Raw genomic sequence first — 16,932 nt, 5'->3', positions numbered from 1 at the left:
ATGCCAAGCTTGTAGCGTAATTCCCAAGAAGACTTGAGGCTGTAATCGCTACCAAAGGTGCTTCAACAAAGTACTGAGTAAAGGGTCTGAATACTTATGTAAATGTGATATTTCAGTTTTACATTTTTAATTTGCAAACATTTCTAAAAACCAGCTGTTGCTTTGTCATTATGGGGAATTGTGTGTAGATTGATGAGGGAAAAGGCTATTTAATCCATTTTAGAATAAGGCTATAACTTAATAAAATGTGGAAAAAGTCAAGGGGTCTGAATACTTTCCGAGTGCCTTCAGAAAGTATTCACACCCCTTGATTATTTTCCACGTTTTGTTACAGCCTGAATTAAAAATGTATTAAATTAGGATTTTTTGCACTGGCCTACACACAATACCCCATAATGTCAAAGTGGAATTATGTTTTTTGAAATATTAGCAAATGTATTGAATTGGAATATCTAATATCTATTCACGAGCTCTCCAATGTATAAATGTTTTGAAAGTTTAAAATGAGTAAAAGTCCATGAACAGTTCATTAATGTATTCCTATGTTGTGTAACTAGCAAGCTATTGGTGATGAGATAATATTGTTTAAATACTAAGTGATGCAATGATAAGTTGACTATTTTAGGTAGACTAATGTTAGATATCTGGATATTTTCCTTTTCAACTGCAGTTTCAGATGAGCAGCACTCAGTGAGTCAGTGTTCACCCTAGTGAAAAGGAATATAGTGCCCCCTTAGTGGAGGTGCCAATGCCAAAGAGGATGAAAGTGCAGGACATAAACATTTTGGGGGGAGTGCAGAGGACTTTAAGTAAATGAATGAATGGCTATGTAGCTAGCTAGCTAACTACACTGTACAATTCATAATAGACTGGCATTATGTAGTCAGCTAGCTAGTAAATAAATTATTTTGCTAATAAAAAAAGCTAAATCTAATTCATGCTAATAAGCTAACCCCATCCTTGTTAAGGCCAGCCATTTTTGTCATATGATAATGGTATTTGGTCAAGATTATTGCAGGACTCAAAGATAGGCAATTGAGAGAGAGAGAGAGACAGAGAGAGAGAGCACTGCCCATGTTGAGGCAGAGAGAGGATGAACAGGTCATCAGGTGGAAGTTTGGTAAAGCATATTGCACAGCAATTTACAGCGCACACAGATTGGAACTATCGGTTCAACTCATCTTTGCTGACTGTAGCCCAAGTGCTATAACAAATGTTTTTGCCTGCATTCTGATTTAATTTGGTTGTCAAGGAGATTAAAGATGTGGCTGCGCTCAATAATGACACAAAGCAGATTGACATCTGTCATATCGTAGGAGAAGCTGGATACCATAGATAGGAAAACAATATGCCCAAATGTTATTTCTGGCAGTGACAGCCGTGAACAGGTATTTGGTGCGTTTAAGTGAATTGAGACTGTAGATCTGACCTTTCTCTGTACCACTATATGCCCACCTTTGAATAAGGTTGCACCAGGTTATTGAATGTTATTGAATGTTCATGTTTTTTACTTTATGGTGATTGACAATGAGTTTTATTTTTTTAAGTCTATTGCTTGAGCATGATGCCATACTGATTGGTTTATTTTGAAGACTATTGCTTAATCCATATTGAAAAGTTATATTTGGACTGTCACTGAATTATTTTATGAATTAATACTCCAATTAAAGGGATACTTTGGGATGTTGGCAACAAGGCCCTTTATCCAGTGTTGTAAAGTACTTAAGTAAAAATACTTTAAAGTACTAGTTTTTCTGGGTATCACTTTTATCACTTCCACTTTTACTTGAGTCATTTTCTATTAAGGTATCTTTACTTTTACTCAAGTATGACAATTGGGAACTTTTTACACCACTTTCGTTATCTACTTCCACAGAGTCAGATGAAGTTGTGGATACCATTTTTATGTCTCTGTGTCCAGTATGAAGGAAGTTTGATGTCGTTTTGCGAGCCAATGCTAACTAGTGTTAGCAGAATGACTGGACGTCTATGGGTATCTTCTTCATGCTAGCAGATACCTATAGACTTCCAGTCATTGCACTAACGCTAGTTAGCAAATGTGCTAGTAAGCAACTTCCTTCAAAGCACAGAGAAATAGAAATGGTATCCACAAGTTTATCTGACTCTGGGGAAGTGGATAAAGTGCCTTATTGCCAAAATACTGAAGTAGCCCTTTAAATTGTGTAGCCAAGTAAGAGATTTCTGGACTTGGATTTCAGATTGCCTTGACTCCTTTTAGGGCACAATTTCTTAATTGTGTATAAGAAATGAGTTATTCAAGACCATATACTAGCCAAGCCCAGTGAAGGGTACATAAATAGAATAATGGGTTTTGACATTTAAATGTAGTTAAAGAAGGGGTGTCGTGGTGACCCCCCCTCCACACAGACACATACACACACACCCTGGACAAGGAGGATAAATCAGTACAAAATAGGAGACAGGAAATCCAGAGTTTATTTTAATCAATGCCTCATTGGCGTTTTCCCTCATGGCTTTATAACAGCATGAAACAATTTATCATGGCTCTCTGCCCTTGGAGTGTGTGACATCCAACTTCAAAGCGATACCCAATTGTTTACACCTCAGTGAGCACATTTACAGGGTTTCGCATTTCTACTTACAATCATCTCTCGGAAAAAGTTCAATACATTATCATTTCAAATGTTTTAATTTAGTTTTTGTTTTATTCAAATGGAGTGTGTCGCACCTCAACTTCTGATGAATCTTTTGGTTTTCTAACATGGCACCTCTAATCCAGTTGTTTGAGCATGAAACCCCTTTTTTCTGTCATAAAAATTACCCCTGGAGTGTGGATGATAAGCAGGGGGTCCACTTATCTCCATTGATTTGGCTGTAGGGGAGAGTGAGGTAAGTTGAGTCAAATGAGTAAGTTGAGCCACACTATAATTAATAATTTGACCAAACATTTAGGAAGAGGTCATCATTTCATGAGTCTGGAAAAAGTGGTAGGCAAGTTAGGTCCCCCAAAAATATTTTCACCAACTCAAATTCATTTATTGTGTTAGGTTTCATGATGCTTGTATCTAAATGGTGGCATGTAGCCTAGTGGTTAGAGTGTTGGACTAGTAACCGAAGATCAAATCCCCAAGCTGACAAGGTAAAAATCTGTCCCTGAACAAGGCAGTTATTGAAAACAAGAATTTGTTTCTTAACTGACTTGCCTAGTTAAATAAAAATAAACCAAAGTAGATAGTTCTATACATCAGTTGGGGTCTCTATAAGCTTCAATGTGAGGTCATAACCCTAGTATGAAAGTACATCCTTGTAGCTGTGTGGGCTAATGTAGTCCAACTGTTTGTCTTGGGGCTAAGTTGAGCAATGGCCATGGGGTATGGAGCAAATTAAGTTTTTTCTTCCCAGGTGTAATGCAAGGCATTATTGCTGGAATATGACGTAACAACAGGGCCCCTGGCCTACGGCAAAAGTGTTTAAAAAAAGTACAAACTGTGATTTTGAGGCCTATCTTCAGCAGCTTTACCATTTGTATCCCGGGAAATGCAGTTGGTCATATTAGTAAAACTATGGGGCACCTGTTCACTTAAAAATATAGCATTAGCTTTCTGTGACCGCTCATTATGTTCATTATGTGACTACTCACAATGTTTTACATAATGAAGCCCAGGCGTCCCCATAAGGTCATAACCTACAGTTGTAAACGTCAGATCCTGCAACTCCTCTGGCGCATATGTAAAAACCCTGTTGTGGAGATGCATGCCCTGGCCCAGTAATCCCAAAAGCTCCTTCAAAAGAGGACAATGGATTTTAACTGGTTCCCAGCGCGTAGCCATGCATCTTCCCAAAAAGGCTGGCCTGCTTGGTAGACTTCTTTTAGACTTTTTTCTAAAGGTGGATCCGCCCCTGCCTGATTCCATATCTTAAACATTGCCCGAGCACATGATCTGGCTGGTATTTCTCTGTCGATTAGCAGACAACGAGTGAGGAGCAGCTTTTTAGCCTGCAGGAAAAAGTGGGAGATAAACGTTGATCCTGTCAATCAAAAACTACAGAGGTAAGTAACTCTGGAAGCTTGAATGGCTTTTCTGTCTGTGAAGGATATGGAAGACAAATCAACCAACAAAAGCATTAGTCATGAAACTGCACATTTGCTCTGCTTTTTTTTAGAGGCTGGAGCTCATATCACTCAAGAAGAGCATTTACTTTAACACTGTAAAAAAGATTGAGTTGTTTCAACTAATTATTATTAAGTAACTGGTTCCACAGGATATTGTTTTGTTAGCAACAATTTGAGAAAACGTTGGCTAATATTCAGTCAACTTAAAATGCGTTTTTCAAATTGTCTCAATTAGAAATTGTTATTGGGGCATCTTATCAACAACAACAAAAAGGCGGTGGAATTCGCTACACACATACAATGTTTTCAACGTACATATTTGACACACGTTGACATACATGATTACATTGAGCATGTTCATTTATACAGTCATTCATACTCAACATGATCTCACCTGAGATTTGAACTTACAACCTTTTGGTTCACGGCAATCCCATCTTCCTGCTACACCACCATGTCGGTGTCAGTGACTGATTTCACCTGTGTTGCTACACTTTGCACTTCAAAGTAAATCTCAGCTCTTTGAAAGTACACTCAAGAAAAACAATTTTATTTTTTCAATAGTGATTAAGGAGTAATATTAAAATAGCTGAAATAGGTCAGAAAAATCAATGATGAGAGAAGTAAGATGAACTGATAATTGACAGAGACATGGTGATGAATTTCCAATTAAAATATTTGTGTGGACGTACAAAAGTAAAACCATTAATACTGACAGCAAAAAAAATGTAATAGCAAATTTAGCATTGACATGTGATACAGAATCAATGCGGCACTTTTGTCAAATTAATACTACTCCTTAAATAATGTTAATACATCTCTCTAAATCTCTTTAAAAGTCTTCATCCCTTAAACAATGTAAACTAGCTTTGATCCGATTGTTGCTCACACAATCTCTATTTGGCGCAAAATTGAAAATGCCATCGAAATGGCATGCCCGTACTCCAATATTTCACAATAATGCCTTGCGATCTGTAGGGCAGCCTTTTGCATCCACCAATGGTCCAAATATGGCATCCGTACCCTTGCTGATATCATGGATAGTAATGGTTTAAGAACATTCCATGATTTGAAAGGCACATACACATTACCAGACAACAATTTTTTTCTATATTTAAAACTTTGATCCCCTATTCTGGCCTTTCAATCCCTTAGGAAATCCAACTACCGAACCATCCAATGATGGGATTCATAAATCAATGATCTGGGCTCCCCGAAAATACTAATCTCTATAATATACATTGAGGGTACAAAACATTAAGGACACATGTTCTTTCCATGACGGACTGACCAGGTAAGTCCAGGTGAAAGTTATGATCCCTTATTAATGTCACTTGTTAAATCAGAGTAGATGAAGGGGAGACAGGTTAAATAAGGATTTTTAAGCCTTGAGACAATTGAGACATGGATTGTGTATGTGTGCCATTCAGAGGGTGAATGGGCAAGACAAAATATTTAAGTTCCTTTGAACGGGGTATGGTAGTAGGTGCCAGGTGCACCGGTTTGTGTAAAGAACTGCAACTCTGCTGGGTTTTTCACACATCAAAAATGCTCCACCACTCAAAGGATATCCAGCCAACTTGACACAATTGTGGGAAGCATTGGAGTCAGTTGTGAGGACAAAAAGTATGGTCCACAGATCTAAGTGAATCTGAACAACCCTTTAATTGGAACAGTATATGGAAAAAATATGACCTTGGCATCCAATAATCCGAACCATCAATTTATACATTTGAAGTTTGTTCACAGAATGTATAATGTATAGAATATACCCAAGGAAATGTTTTACGGTGAAATTGGTCTCAAATGTTCACTGTGTCCCCTAAATCAGGTAGGCACATCCCTTCATATGATGTGGGAGTGCCCTGCAGTTAGAAATGCATGAATGTAAATATTCAGTGCGTTGCATCTACTATGTTACTTAACGATGATAGCTCCTTGTATCTAAATTAATCAGAGACGATTACTGCTGGCAGGCAGCACTGCCGCAAAAAAAGTTGCTGGCTATTAGAGGGCAATTACTTTACTCTCTCCCAATTCGCAAGTGGATACAGTTACTATTAGAAGTTATAACGTTAGAAATATCAGCAGCGATAATGAACGGCGCTAGTCAAGGAACAATTGAGGCTTGGAGGCCAACACATACAAACAAAATATATATATACAAACAAAATATATATACACACATGTTTTGCTTTCAGGGCCATGGGGAAGGGGGGGAAGACATGTTGGATGGGTGGGGTTGGGGGAATGAGATGGGAGATTGGGGGTGAATGCTCACTTCTCTTTGTTTCGTTTCCTTTAATACAACATTTAACTACATAATATGATCACAATGATCAATACTTTGTGTTTATGTACCTCTATCTACCACCCCAATGAAAAAAAGGCTAAATAAATACATTTTTGGTCACAAAAAATGTACTATTAAACTCTGGTCAAAAAGCTATTTTATCATACATATTATGAACGGTTTAAAAATGCTTTTTGTATGGTGGACGCTATTTACGCATTGGATAATTAAGATTATATAAAAAGCAAAAGGCTTTGCATGCATTCCTTAATTTGGGGGGGGGGGTCTCAAACAGCATATGGGGCAAATAATGCAAATTACCTGCACAGTAAAGATAATATAAACCAATTAATTTAATTAAAAATGTCACATCTTAAATTGAGCACATTAATTACACTTGGACATACATTAAATTAGGTTATTTATTAATGGTATATTTTCTTCATATAAATTCATGGCAATACAATTCATACTGTACAAGGTATTTAATAAGTACCTCATGATCCAGTTGATTTATGTTAGACAGCTTTGATTTGATTTATTTGTGAATATTTTACTTCAGATAACACTTTGTATAGGCCTACATGTTCACTGAAAATTATACTCACAAAGGGTTATAATCCACCATGTTCATCCAGATTGAAATGTCTTTATGTTCATTTCCTGTAACGGTTAACCTCAGTCTTTTGTATATTTCATAACTAGGTATTATGATTTCAAATAAAATATCATTTAAAATTAACGGAACTAGGGACATTTAGACGAAATGCTATAGCTAATCAATCATTACATTTATTCTAGCTTTACACGTTTTAAAGGCACTTAAGGGGGCGGTATCCCAGACACATATTAAGACTTATCTAGGATTTAAAAGCATTTATTTTATCGAGATTCAAGTTGTATTTGTCACATGCACAAGTACAGTGAAATGCTTAACTTGCAAGCCCTACCCAACAGTGCAGTTGCGTCGGAGCATGCAAGACGGCAGCGATACAGTACGGCGCTATCGTGTATTCTCCATTGAGTTGGATTTTTTGTCCAGCACTCGGCTTAATCTGTGTCCTAGAAACCGCCCCTAGATGTCTATTTGAAGACTATTATTGAGACTACTTCCTTTGCATAAAGTTTAACAGATTTTATAAGCAAGAAGCAGCTCAGCTTGACTAGGTATAGGCTCCCACAGAAAGCTTCATCCAAGCTGAAAGAAACCGTATAGAGAAGTTATGCTGAGGACAGTCAAAACAATCAAAGGCCTGAGATTGTATTCAAAATGTTCCCATTCTCGCACTTGCATGTTGGATACAATTACAAAATTGATCTAGATATATATCTTTAAAAATCTATGTAAAGCTTTATTTAAGAAATTGATATTTGCTGATTATTAGATGTTTGTATTTTTCTAGCTGTGCATGTGGTCAGTTTTGTGCCAATTATAGTTGATTTGCCATACAATAACAATCTTGAGCTGCTGGGTAAATTGTGACATTCAAATTCTTTATCTAATATGAATATGTTTACAACCACAATACAATCAAAATGGGCTCTAATAGTCTTCCATAGGCCTACTTTCTAACACTCTGTCCTCACTACAGTCTTTAGGCCGACCTTGCCGACAGAAAACCACAGAGATGAATTCCCTGTTTCTCCTGAGCTGTCTAAGCTCCACCTGGTTTCTCTTGGTATACTCGCACATGGTACTGGAGGACGCGCTATCCACCAATAAGTCTTCTTTCTCGAGTATACAGAATGGGAGCCTGTCAGATGCTCCACCCATCGTCATTGTAGGTCAGTTAATCATTAGGTCTGGCATATAATCAGTGTATGGAATACAAATAAATGGGCTGCTAAAAATCACTCCATTCTTTGATATGTGCTGATATCTTGTGCCATTTTGCTGTTATATGCAGGAAATATTATTGTAAAATGCAGATATATTTTGCTTGGGTATTTAAGTATTCCAAGGTTGACTTCAAAAAGCAAAGTCGTCAGTATGACTAACACCAATCTTGATAAACTGCTAAATTATATATACCGTATGAAAATATGTCAAATACATTTCTTTTTCAGAGTTGCCCAAAACGGCAAAGAAAAAAATCAAGAAACCAAGAAAGGTAACTATGTTCTGAAAATAAGTCAAAATTATTCATGTTTGTGTCATATTGATAAGTTGGTGGAAATAAATCTAAAATACACATAGCCAATAGTGTAAAAAAAAAAGCTTATTGTGACATTGAATGTAAAAACATTTCAGTGTGAATGAAGGCATGTTTCTACTTGATGAAAAGTATGAGTCAAGTGGTAACACTTTACAATAAGGGTACATTATTAAACATGAGTAAATGCAGGAGTTAACACGAATACATAATATATTAATGCATTTACAAAGCAACATGCATTCTGTGGACTAGACTATTACTAAAGACATTCATGACCATATTAGCAAAGAGGTGAAAATTCCTTCAAATAGCTTGTATGCTAATTAAGTTCATGTTATCTAAATATTAGTTTAGTCACTTTGCAGGGCCCTACATAAGGTAGAAACTTTTCTGAATATACTAAGGAGGGCCCTATTGTAAAGTGAACACTATTAATGCTTTGTTGTAGGCTATTCATCATTAATTATGTCATTAATTCGTGTTCATTGATGTACCCTTAGTGTAAGTGCAGGCAAGGCTAAATCATTAACCTCCTTTCACAGAACACATTCACCGTCAAAAACAAACGTCCACCTCCTCCCGCCAACTGTGTGCCATTGTGGGGAAGCTGCAAAACCCCTAATAATGTGTGCTGTGAGTACTGCGCTTTCTGCCACTGCCGCCTTTTCAAGACTGTGTGCTATTGTCGAATGGGAAATCCGCGGTGTTGAAGACATGAAAGAAAAATAACAAAATATTGGCATATTCACAAGGAGAGAAAATGTCTATGAGTAGGCTTATCATACCATCTTGTTTGATGTCTCACTTCTGAGGATAATGACCAAGATTAATTGAGGACAGAGCCTACATGTGTAGGCCTAAAACCACACAAATCCTTGGACTATCATTCCAAATATGAGACATTACAAATAATTGGAATAATATTTATCTCAAAATGTAGATGCCATATGAGGTTAAAAAAAAGCGGCACCAGACAAGTTCCATAATGGTGTACTAGGACTTGCAAAAGGGATTTTAAAGAGACTAGTTGACCCTTTCATTCAAATCTGTTAAATTTTGGTGCTCTTTACGTAGGCTACCTTTTCATAAATGGAGAAGTTAGCCTAGTCCAAGGCCTATTAAATCATAGCCTATATTAGTGGATATTGAACTGGTTTCCTGACAAAACTAAATATATTTTGCAATTAAATTCTATTAATAAAGACTTTGTTGTGAGACATGTACATGAAGCAGTAGTTTACACATCAAGCCAGTGCTGTAAAAGAGACAGTGTGTAGGATTTACTGTCTTGAGTAGTCCAGGGGCCAAATTGTCTGGCTCTTTGATAAAACATGGCAAGCACCTTAAAAAGAAGCACAAATTGTGTTCCCCTACCTGGTTTTCATAGATTGATGCTGCTAGTGTTCACAACCTCATAATGATCAGCAGTGTTGTATTGCATGCATGTGATCACTTGACCGACAGCAGAAATTAAACTAGCACTGGAGAAATACAAATGTTTTATGGTTCTATATTAATATGACATGTTATTTACAGAAATACAAACTGGAAAAAGCACTCAAGGAGCCAAAATGTCTGTTCTTGAGTAAAAAAATAACTGTACAATATTTACTGCGAGGCATTTACTGAAGACCATTAGTACTGAATTTTTCTATGGCATATGGCTTGTATTAACACTTATTTTATTGATGTAACGAAAAATCTAATCAACACATATTTTGAAATAAACCTCTATTTACATTTTTGGTAGCTTTATTTATGTGCATTGAAGTCATCTTCACATTTAAACGCATTTGAACTGCTGCGCTTGTTTAGATCATGGCTGTGAATCATCATACTGCAGCAGTACTGGACGCCTGGTTTCTATTGCACTTGTGTTGCACCCACGAAAGCGTAAATCATAGTCCACAGACGCTGAGATGGGATAGTCCTGCGTCTCATTGCGACATAACTACGCAGCTCTGAGACCAACATCCACAGGAGCAAAGGCCAAACGCACACCTCCCCACAATACGCAACCAACGCGGCTCCGGTATGTGTCCTCTTCATTTGAATGTGTTGACAGTTGGAGAAATTGCTTGAGCTGCTCTGAGAATTTGCTGTACATAAGCATACACGTTTTGGACTATTATGAACACTTAAAAAAGCCCAGAATGCTACAAAAATATTACCCATCTCATCAGTTTATCCTTAGGGGTTCAAGCAGCGAAGCTGCTTGAAACCTTATTATATTTGTTGGCATTGGTTATTAGGGGTTCAAGCAGCGAAGCTGGGTTAAACCTTATTGTATTTTTTGGCATTCTTTTTATTTTTCTTCTGTAAGAAGAAATTCACATGCAAATTCTTGTGAGATGGTAAGACTTAAAAGGTTGAGCAAAAAAGGTTAATGGCCAAGGGCCACACCCTCTCAAGCAATGCCATGTCAATTGGCCACAAGTGATTGAAGATGCAAACTCTGAAAAGTCCCACCCCTCACCCCATGAATCCTAGAGTCCGGAAATGTGGCACATAGTTCCCTCTCCTCACAAGGAACATATTTGCCTCAAGAACCCACAAGGTCCGCCATTTAGAATTTTCCGCCATTAAGAATTTTGTGAAAAACACTTAAAACGCTACTTCTCTGGCAGAGAATGACCGATCTGAATGAAACTTGATATATAGCATCTATTAACCAAAGTCTCTTAACACAACATTTTTTAGCCTAGTATGTCGAACAACAATACTGACCAATAAACATTCAAGTGGGCATGACCTGGCACATAAATGGATATGAGGATATTAGTATTGTAACAACTTGGTACACATGTTCCAAACATTGTCAAGACTCAACATATGCAAGCACATTCAGATCAACAACATGGAATTTGGCACACACACTCAGGGATATGAGTCTAGCTAACCTGTAAAGTCCGTTTCAGTTTGGCTGCATGGTGGCACTGTCAGACAGGCAAAACTATTCATGCAGGTTCATAGGCTCATAGCAGCCATATAGTTTGAGCTAGTGTCCTGGAAAAGACATGGGTACATAGATTCTATATAGACAATTTGGTGCCAACGGTCCCGCGGTTCTGGAGTAAATACATTTAAAGTAGTCAACATCACTGAAAATGGTTCAAAATGCATCAAAAGCAAATTGCATGATCTGTTCGATGTTAAGGTCAGATATTTGGCAAGCGTGATAAGGAGTACAGAAGCAGCTCATCCTAGCCCATTTGTCTTGATGGTGGGGCTAAAGCTTGAACCCCGGCATGGCTGCCTGCAGCTATATTGTTTTGTTTGATAGTGTTCTGGATGTCACCTCTGATGAATTGTGAAGGACAATTGAAGAACACTTGCTTGCTTCTTTGACCCTGCAAAGTTGCGGTTACGAGGCAAAGTTACTGGTAGCGACAAGAAAGAAGATTCATTGTCCAAAAAGAACAGCTAATAGTATGACGATTCAGCTGATTATATGCCACCTTTTAGTTTGCTTGAACTTGGGGGTATCAAATCAAATTTTACTGTGAAATGCTTACTTACAAGCCCTTACCCAACAATGCAGTTCAAGAAATAGAGATAAGAAAATATTTACTAAATAAACTAAAGTAAAAAAGAACACAAGAAATTAACAATAACGAGGCTAAATACAGGGGGTACCGGTACCGAGTCAATGTGCGGGGGTACAGGTTAGTTGAGGTCATTTGTACATGTAAGTAGGGGTAAAGTGACAGGGGTAAAGTGACTATGCATAGATAACAAACAGCGAGTAGCAGCACTGTAAAAACAAAGCAAAGTAAATAGTCCGGGTGGACATTTGATTAATTGTTCAGCAGTCTTATGGCTTGGGGGTAGAAGCTGTTAAGGAGCCTTTTGGACCTAGACTTGGTGCTTCGGTACCTGTACCAGTTGCATTGTGGTAGCAGAGAGAACAGACTTGGGTGACTGGAGTCTTTGACAATTTTTGGGGCTTTCCTCTGACACGCCTAGTATATAGGTCCTGGATGGCAGAACGCTTGGCCCCAGTGATGTACTGGGCCATACGCACTACCCTCTGTAGCGTCTTATCGTCAGATGCCGAGCAGTTGCCATACCAGGCAGTGATGCAACCGGTCAGGATTCTCTCGATGGAGCAGCTGTAGAACTTTTTGAGGATCTGGGGACCCATGCCAAATCTTTTCAGTCTCATGAGGGGGAAAAGGTATTGTTGTGCCCGCTTCACGACTATCTTGGTGTGTTTGGACCATGATAGTTTGTTGGCGTGGTGGACACCAAGGAACTTGTCATTCGCGTCGGACTCATTAAAGAAAAAATCTTCATCCAGTTCGAGGTGAGTAATCGCTGTTCTGATATCCAGAAGCTCTTTTTTGGTCATAAGAGACGTTAGCAGCAACATTATGTACAAAATAAGTTACAAACAACGCAAAAAAACACACAAAACAGCACTGTTGGTTAGGAGCCCGTAAAACAGTAGCCATCCCCTCCGGTGCCATTGTCCTCCCAGTGAAATAGTTACTGGTATAAAAATTCTTTAGGCACAATTCAGAATCCACAGCCACAGAGCTGTGATAGACCAGCAGCCCATTATGACATATTGTAACTAACCTCAGCAAAAAAAGAAATTTTTCAGGACCCTGTCTTTCAAAGATAATTCGTAAAAATAATAATAATGGGGAAGATGGGTGACACCTGGAGGGGGGTGGAGACAAGCCTATAGACAGGTGAAACAGATCAGGGGGTGACAATGATACACTTTTTGTGTATAGGTAGCCTCAGCAAAAACGAAACTGTCTTTCAAAGATAATTTGTAAAAATCCAAATAACTTCACAGATCTTCATTGTAAAGGGTTTAAACACTATTTCCCATGCTTGTTCAATGAACCATAAACAATTAATGAACATGCCCCTTTAGAACGGTCGTTAAGACACTAACAGCTTACAGAGGGTAGTCAATTAAGTTCACAGTTATGAAAACTTAGGACACTAGAGGCCTTTCTACTGACTCTGAAAAACACCAAAAGAAAGATGCCCAAAATCCCTGCTCATCTGCGTGAACGTGCCTTAGGCATGCTGCAAGGAGGCATGAGGACTGCAGATGTGGCCAGGGCAATAAATTGCAATGTCCGTACTGTGAGACGCCTAAGACAGTGCTACAGGGAGACAGGACATACAGCTGATCGTCCTCACAGTGGCAGACCACCTGTAACAACACCTGCACAGGATCGGTACATCTGAACATCACACCTGCGGGACAGGTACAGGATGGCAACAACAACTGCCCGAGTTACACCAGGAACGCACAATCCCTCCATCAGTGCTAAGACTGTCCACAATAGGTGGAGAGAGGCTGGACTGAGGGCTTGTAGGCCTGTTGTAAGGCAGGTCATCACCAGACATCACCGGCAAAACGTCGCCTATGGGCACAAACCCACTGTCGCTGGACACACAGGACTGGCAAAAAGTGCTCTTCACTGACGAGTCGCGGTTTTGTCTCACCAGAGGTGATGGTCGGATTCGTGTTTATCGTCGAAGGAATGAGCGTTACACCGAGGCCTGTACTCTGGAGCGGGATCGATTTGGAGGTGGAGTCATGGCCTGGGGCGATGTGTCACAGCATCATCGGACTAAGCTTGTTGTCATTGAAGGTAATCTCAATGCTGTGCGTTACAGGGAAGACATCCTCCTCACTCATGTGGTACCCTTCCTGCAGGCTCATCCTGACATGACCCTCCAGCATGACAATGCCACCAGCCATACTGCTCGTTCTGTGCGTGATTTCCTGCAAAGAATGCCAGTGGCCAGCGAAGAGCCCGGATCTCAATTCCTTTGAGCACGTCTGGAACCTGTTGGATATGAGGGTGAGGGCTAGGGCTATTCCCCACAGAAATGTCCGGGAACTTGCAGATGCCTTGGTGGAGGAGTGGGGTAACATCTCACAGCAAGAACTGTCAAATCTGGTGCAGTCCATGAGGAGGAGATGCACTGCAGTACTTAATGCAGCTAGTGGCCACACCAGATACCGACTGTTACTTTTGATTTTGATCCCCCCTTTGTTCAGGGACACATTATTCAATTTCTGTTAGTCATATGTCTGTGGAACTTGTTCAGTTTATGTCTCAGTTGTTGAATCTTATGTTCATACAAATATTTACACGTTAAGTTTGCTGAAAATAAACGCTGTTGACAGTGAGAGGACGTTTCTTTTTTTGCTGAGTTTGCCTCCCAGAGAACTAAGAAAGTATGAAAGCCAATTGTCCAATATTCTAGAACATTGGTGTGCAGACACTTTCAGACACTTTCAATGACAAAACCTTGCAGTAAACAGCATTGCGTAGATCAAAGTCAGACCAGTGGCTCTCATGATAGAGAACTGAGCTGCTCAGAGCAGTGTAATGAGCTGGGCTGTAAACATTGACCAGGCCCAGCCAGTACAAGTCATAAAAGTGAGGAGCCAAAACACATCAACCGGAGGGAGTGACACTTTGGGTACCACATGCAGCAGCTGTTTCCCATTCACAGGAAAAAGAAAATAATCTTAGAAAAAGGTTGATTGAGCAGTTACGTGCCCCAGGAAAACACTTTGGCAGCAATTTCAACGTTTCAGTATGTCTAATGGCCCACAGGGTACTTTGGTTATCCGTAAAGTTACCCCTTGCATTCCCAACCTTACAAAAAAAGATTGCAGTTTTGAAAGTGCAGTAACTGTAGTATTTTGGACGCAGTAATTGCAGAATACTGCAGTTATACTGCACTCTGACTGCAATCTTTTTTCGTATGTACGTGGTCTTTTGATAGATGTTTAAAATGGTCAAATAAACAACCTGTAACACTTTATATTAAAGGTACCCTTTATAAAAGGTTGAGGTAAATGTGCATTTAATCATTTATCAATGCATATTTAAAACCATTTTACCACAGATAGAACATCTTCGATTATACCATGGCATTGTTGAATACTCATTTCTGACTGGCTTGAAGGGCATTCTAGAGTGTGCATTATTTCCCTATTGCACGATGTAATTCAATGGCTAAGTTCATTCTTACATGTTCTATTTGAACTGCTTTTGAAAGCAAAAGTCAAATTGGAAACCTTAACTTCATTGTTGAATTAGATTTTCATAATAGTAAAGTTGGATGATGGTTTGCTTAGCTAAACTAGCAAGTCTATTTGTTTGGTTACCAAGGCAACTACTGTAGCCATCTAGCTAGTTGTCACATTTGTCTGTTCAGTGCCTGCCAAATAATGAACCAATATTACCTGTAGCTGACCTGGTCAGTCTCATGGAAAGAGCAGGTGTTCTTAATATTTTGTACATTGTATGTAAGGTAATATTGATTTTGTACACGGTCTTACCTAGTTATTACCATAGGTGAGTACATAAGGTGTGCCATATCTGCAGGTGAACTGTATACAGGTCCCCCTTCACCCTCTGGTGGCATGGATAACTTAATGTCTCTATAGAAACCTGAGTTTAGATTTTTCCTAGAACGACTACCTTTTAGAGAATACACACCAATACAGCTGTGGGTGTAGATTGAGTATCAGACTTCTGTGTTGCAGTATTTATACCAGGGGCTGATTTTTATATGTACAAAAATAATGAGCGTTAAGCAGACTGTAGTTTACGATTCCAGCCTTAAAATAATTTCTTCATACCTTTTCTTGACTAACATTCAAACCCAAATGTTTGTAACGCATACTGTAGAGTTCTTCATAATATGTCGAGTTGGCGTGGAGACAAGTACAAGGAATAACAAAGGTAAGCAACCTTGCGCGATCCGGAACGGTTCATATTTCTGTAGCACGAGGCACCTTGATGCAGAAATACACCTCCTCAACAGGACGTTAGTCTATCGCAGGGCCTTCCAATCTATATTCTTAATGGCGAGTTCCAAGCAGAGAAGCATCCGGTTCCATTTTTACAGTCTTTGGTATGACTCGGCGAGGGATTAAACTCACAACCTTCCAATCTCAGGGCGGACACTAACCAGGCCACTGAGTTGGTGCCAATAACGGAGAAACAAAACGCCATTATTCAATTAGCTGATGGATACTCCAGAGCCAAGTAGCATTGAATCAAAAGCAAAATCTCTAAGTTGATGGGAGATTGCAGTGTAAATTTGAATTAATAGCGTTCATCCACGCAATCCCCCAACGAATAGCTTTGCATAACTCCAGTTTGGTTCAAACGTGTCAATTTTCACCTGTTTGGAATAGACTTAAGCAAAGGGCAGACAAATTGCAGTAATGAAGTGTCCTGGCAGAATCTGTCATTTTCAATTGAGGGGTCCGGGAAGGTTGCGTGGAGTTGCCCTCTGCATTGTTGCCAGCATTGCATTATTTCAACTCTTGCATTGCATTTGCCATGCAGCAATCCAACAAAAGTTAATAAAAGAGAATTACAACCCAG

General features: G+C 39.0%; 1 protein-coding gene across 1 annotated transcript; it reads left to right on the top strand.

The window, feature by feature from the left end:
• The first annotated feature begins 3,551 nt into the window (after nucleotides 1-3,551).
• On the top strand, nucleotides 3,552-10,285 carry asip1 (agouti signaling protein 1). Its single transcript, XM_071362534.1, has 4 exons — nucleotides 3,552-4,033; nucleotides 7,982-8,174; nucleotides 8,457-8,500; nucleotides 9,088-10,285. Exons 2-4 carry the CDS (start codon nucleotides 8,018-8,020, stop codon nucleotides 9,253-9,255), a joined length of 369 nt encoding a protein of 122 aa, XP_071218635.1. The 5' UTR covers nucleotides 3,552-4,033; nucleotides 7,982-8,017; the 3' UTR covers nucleotides 9,256-10,285.
• Nucleotides 10,286-16,932: the final 6,647 nt, after the last annotated feature.

This window comes from Salvelinus alpinus, chromosome 2 (assembly GCF_045679555.1).
Source record: "Salvelinus alpinus chromosome 2, SLU_Salpinus.1, whole genome shotgun sequence".
In the NCBI taxonomy this organism is placed as follows: Eukaryota; Metazoa; Chordata; class Actinopteri; order Salmoniformes; family Salmonidae; genus Salvelinus; species Salvelinus alpinus.
Note: the sequence above shows the minus strand (reverse complement) of the source record. Positions and strands in the feature narration are given on the sequence as shown.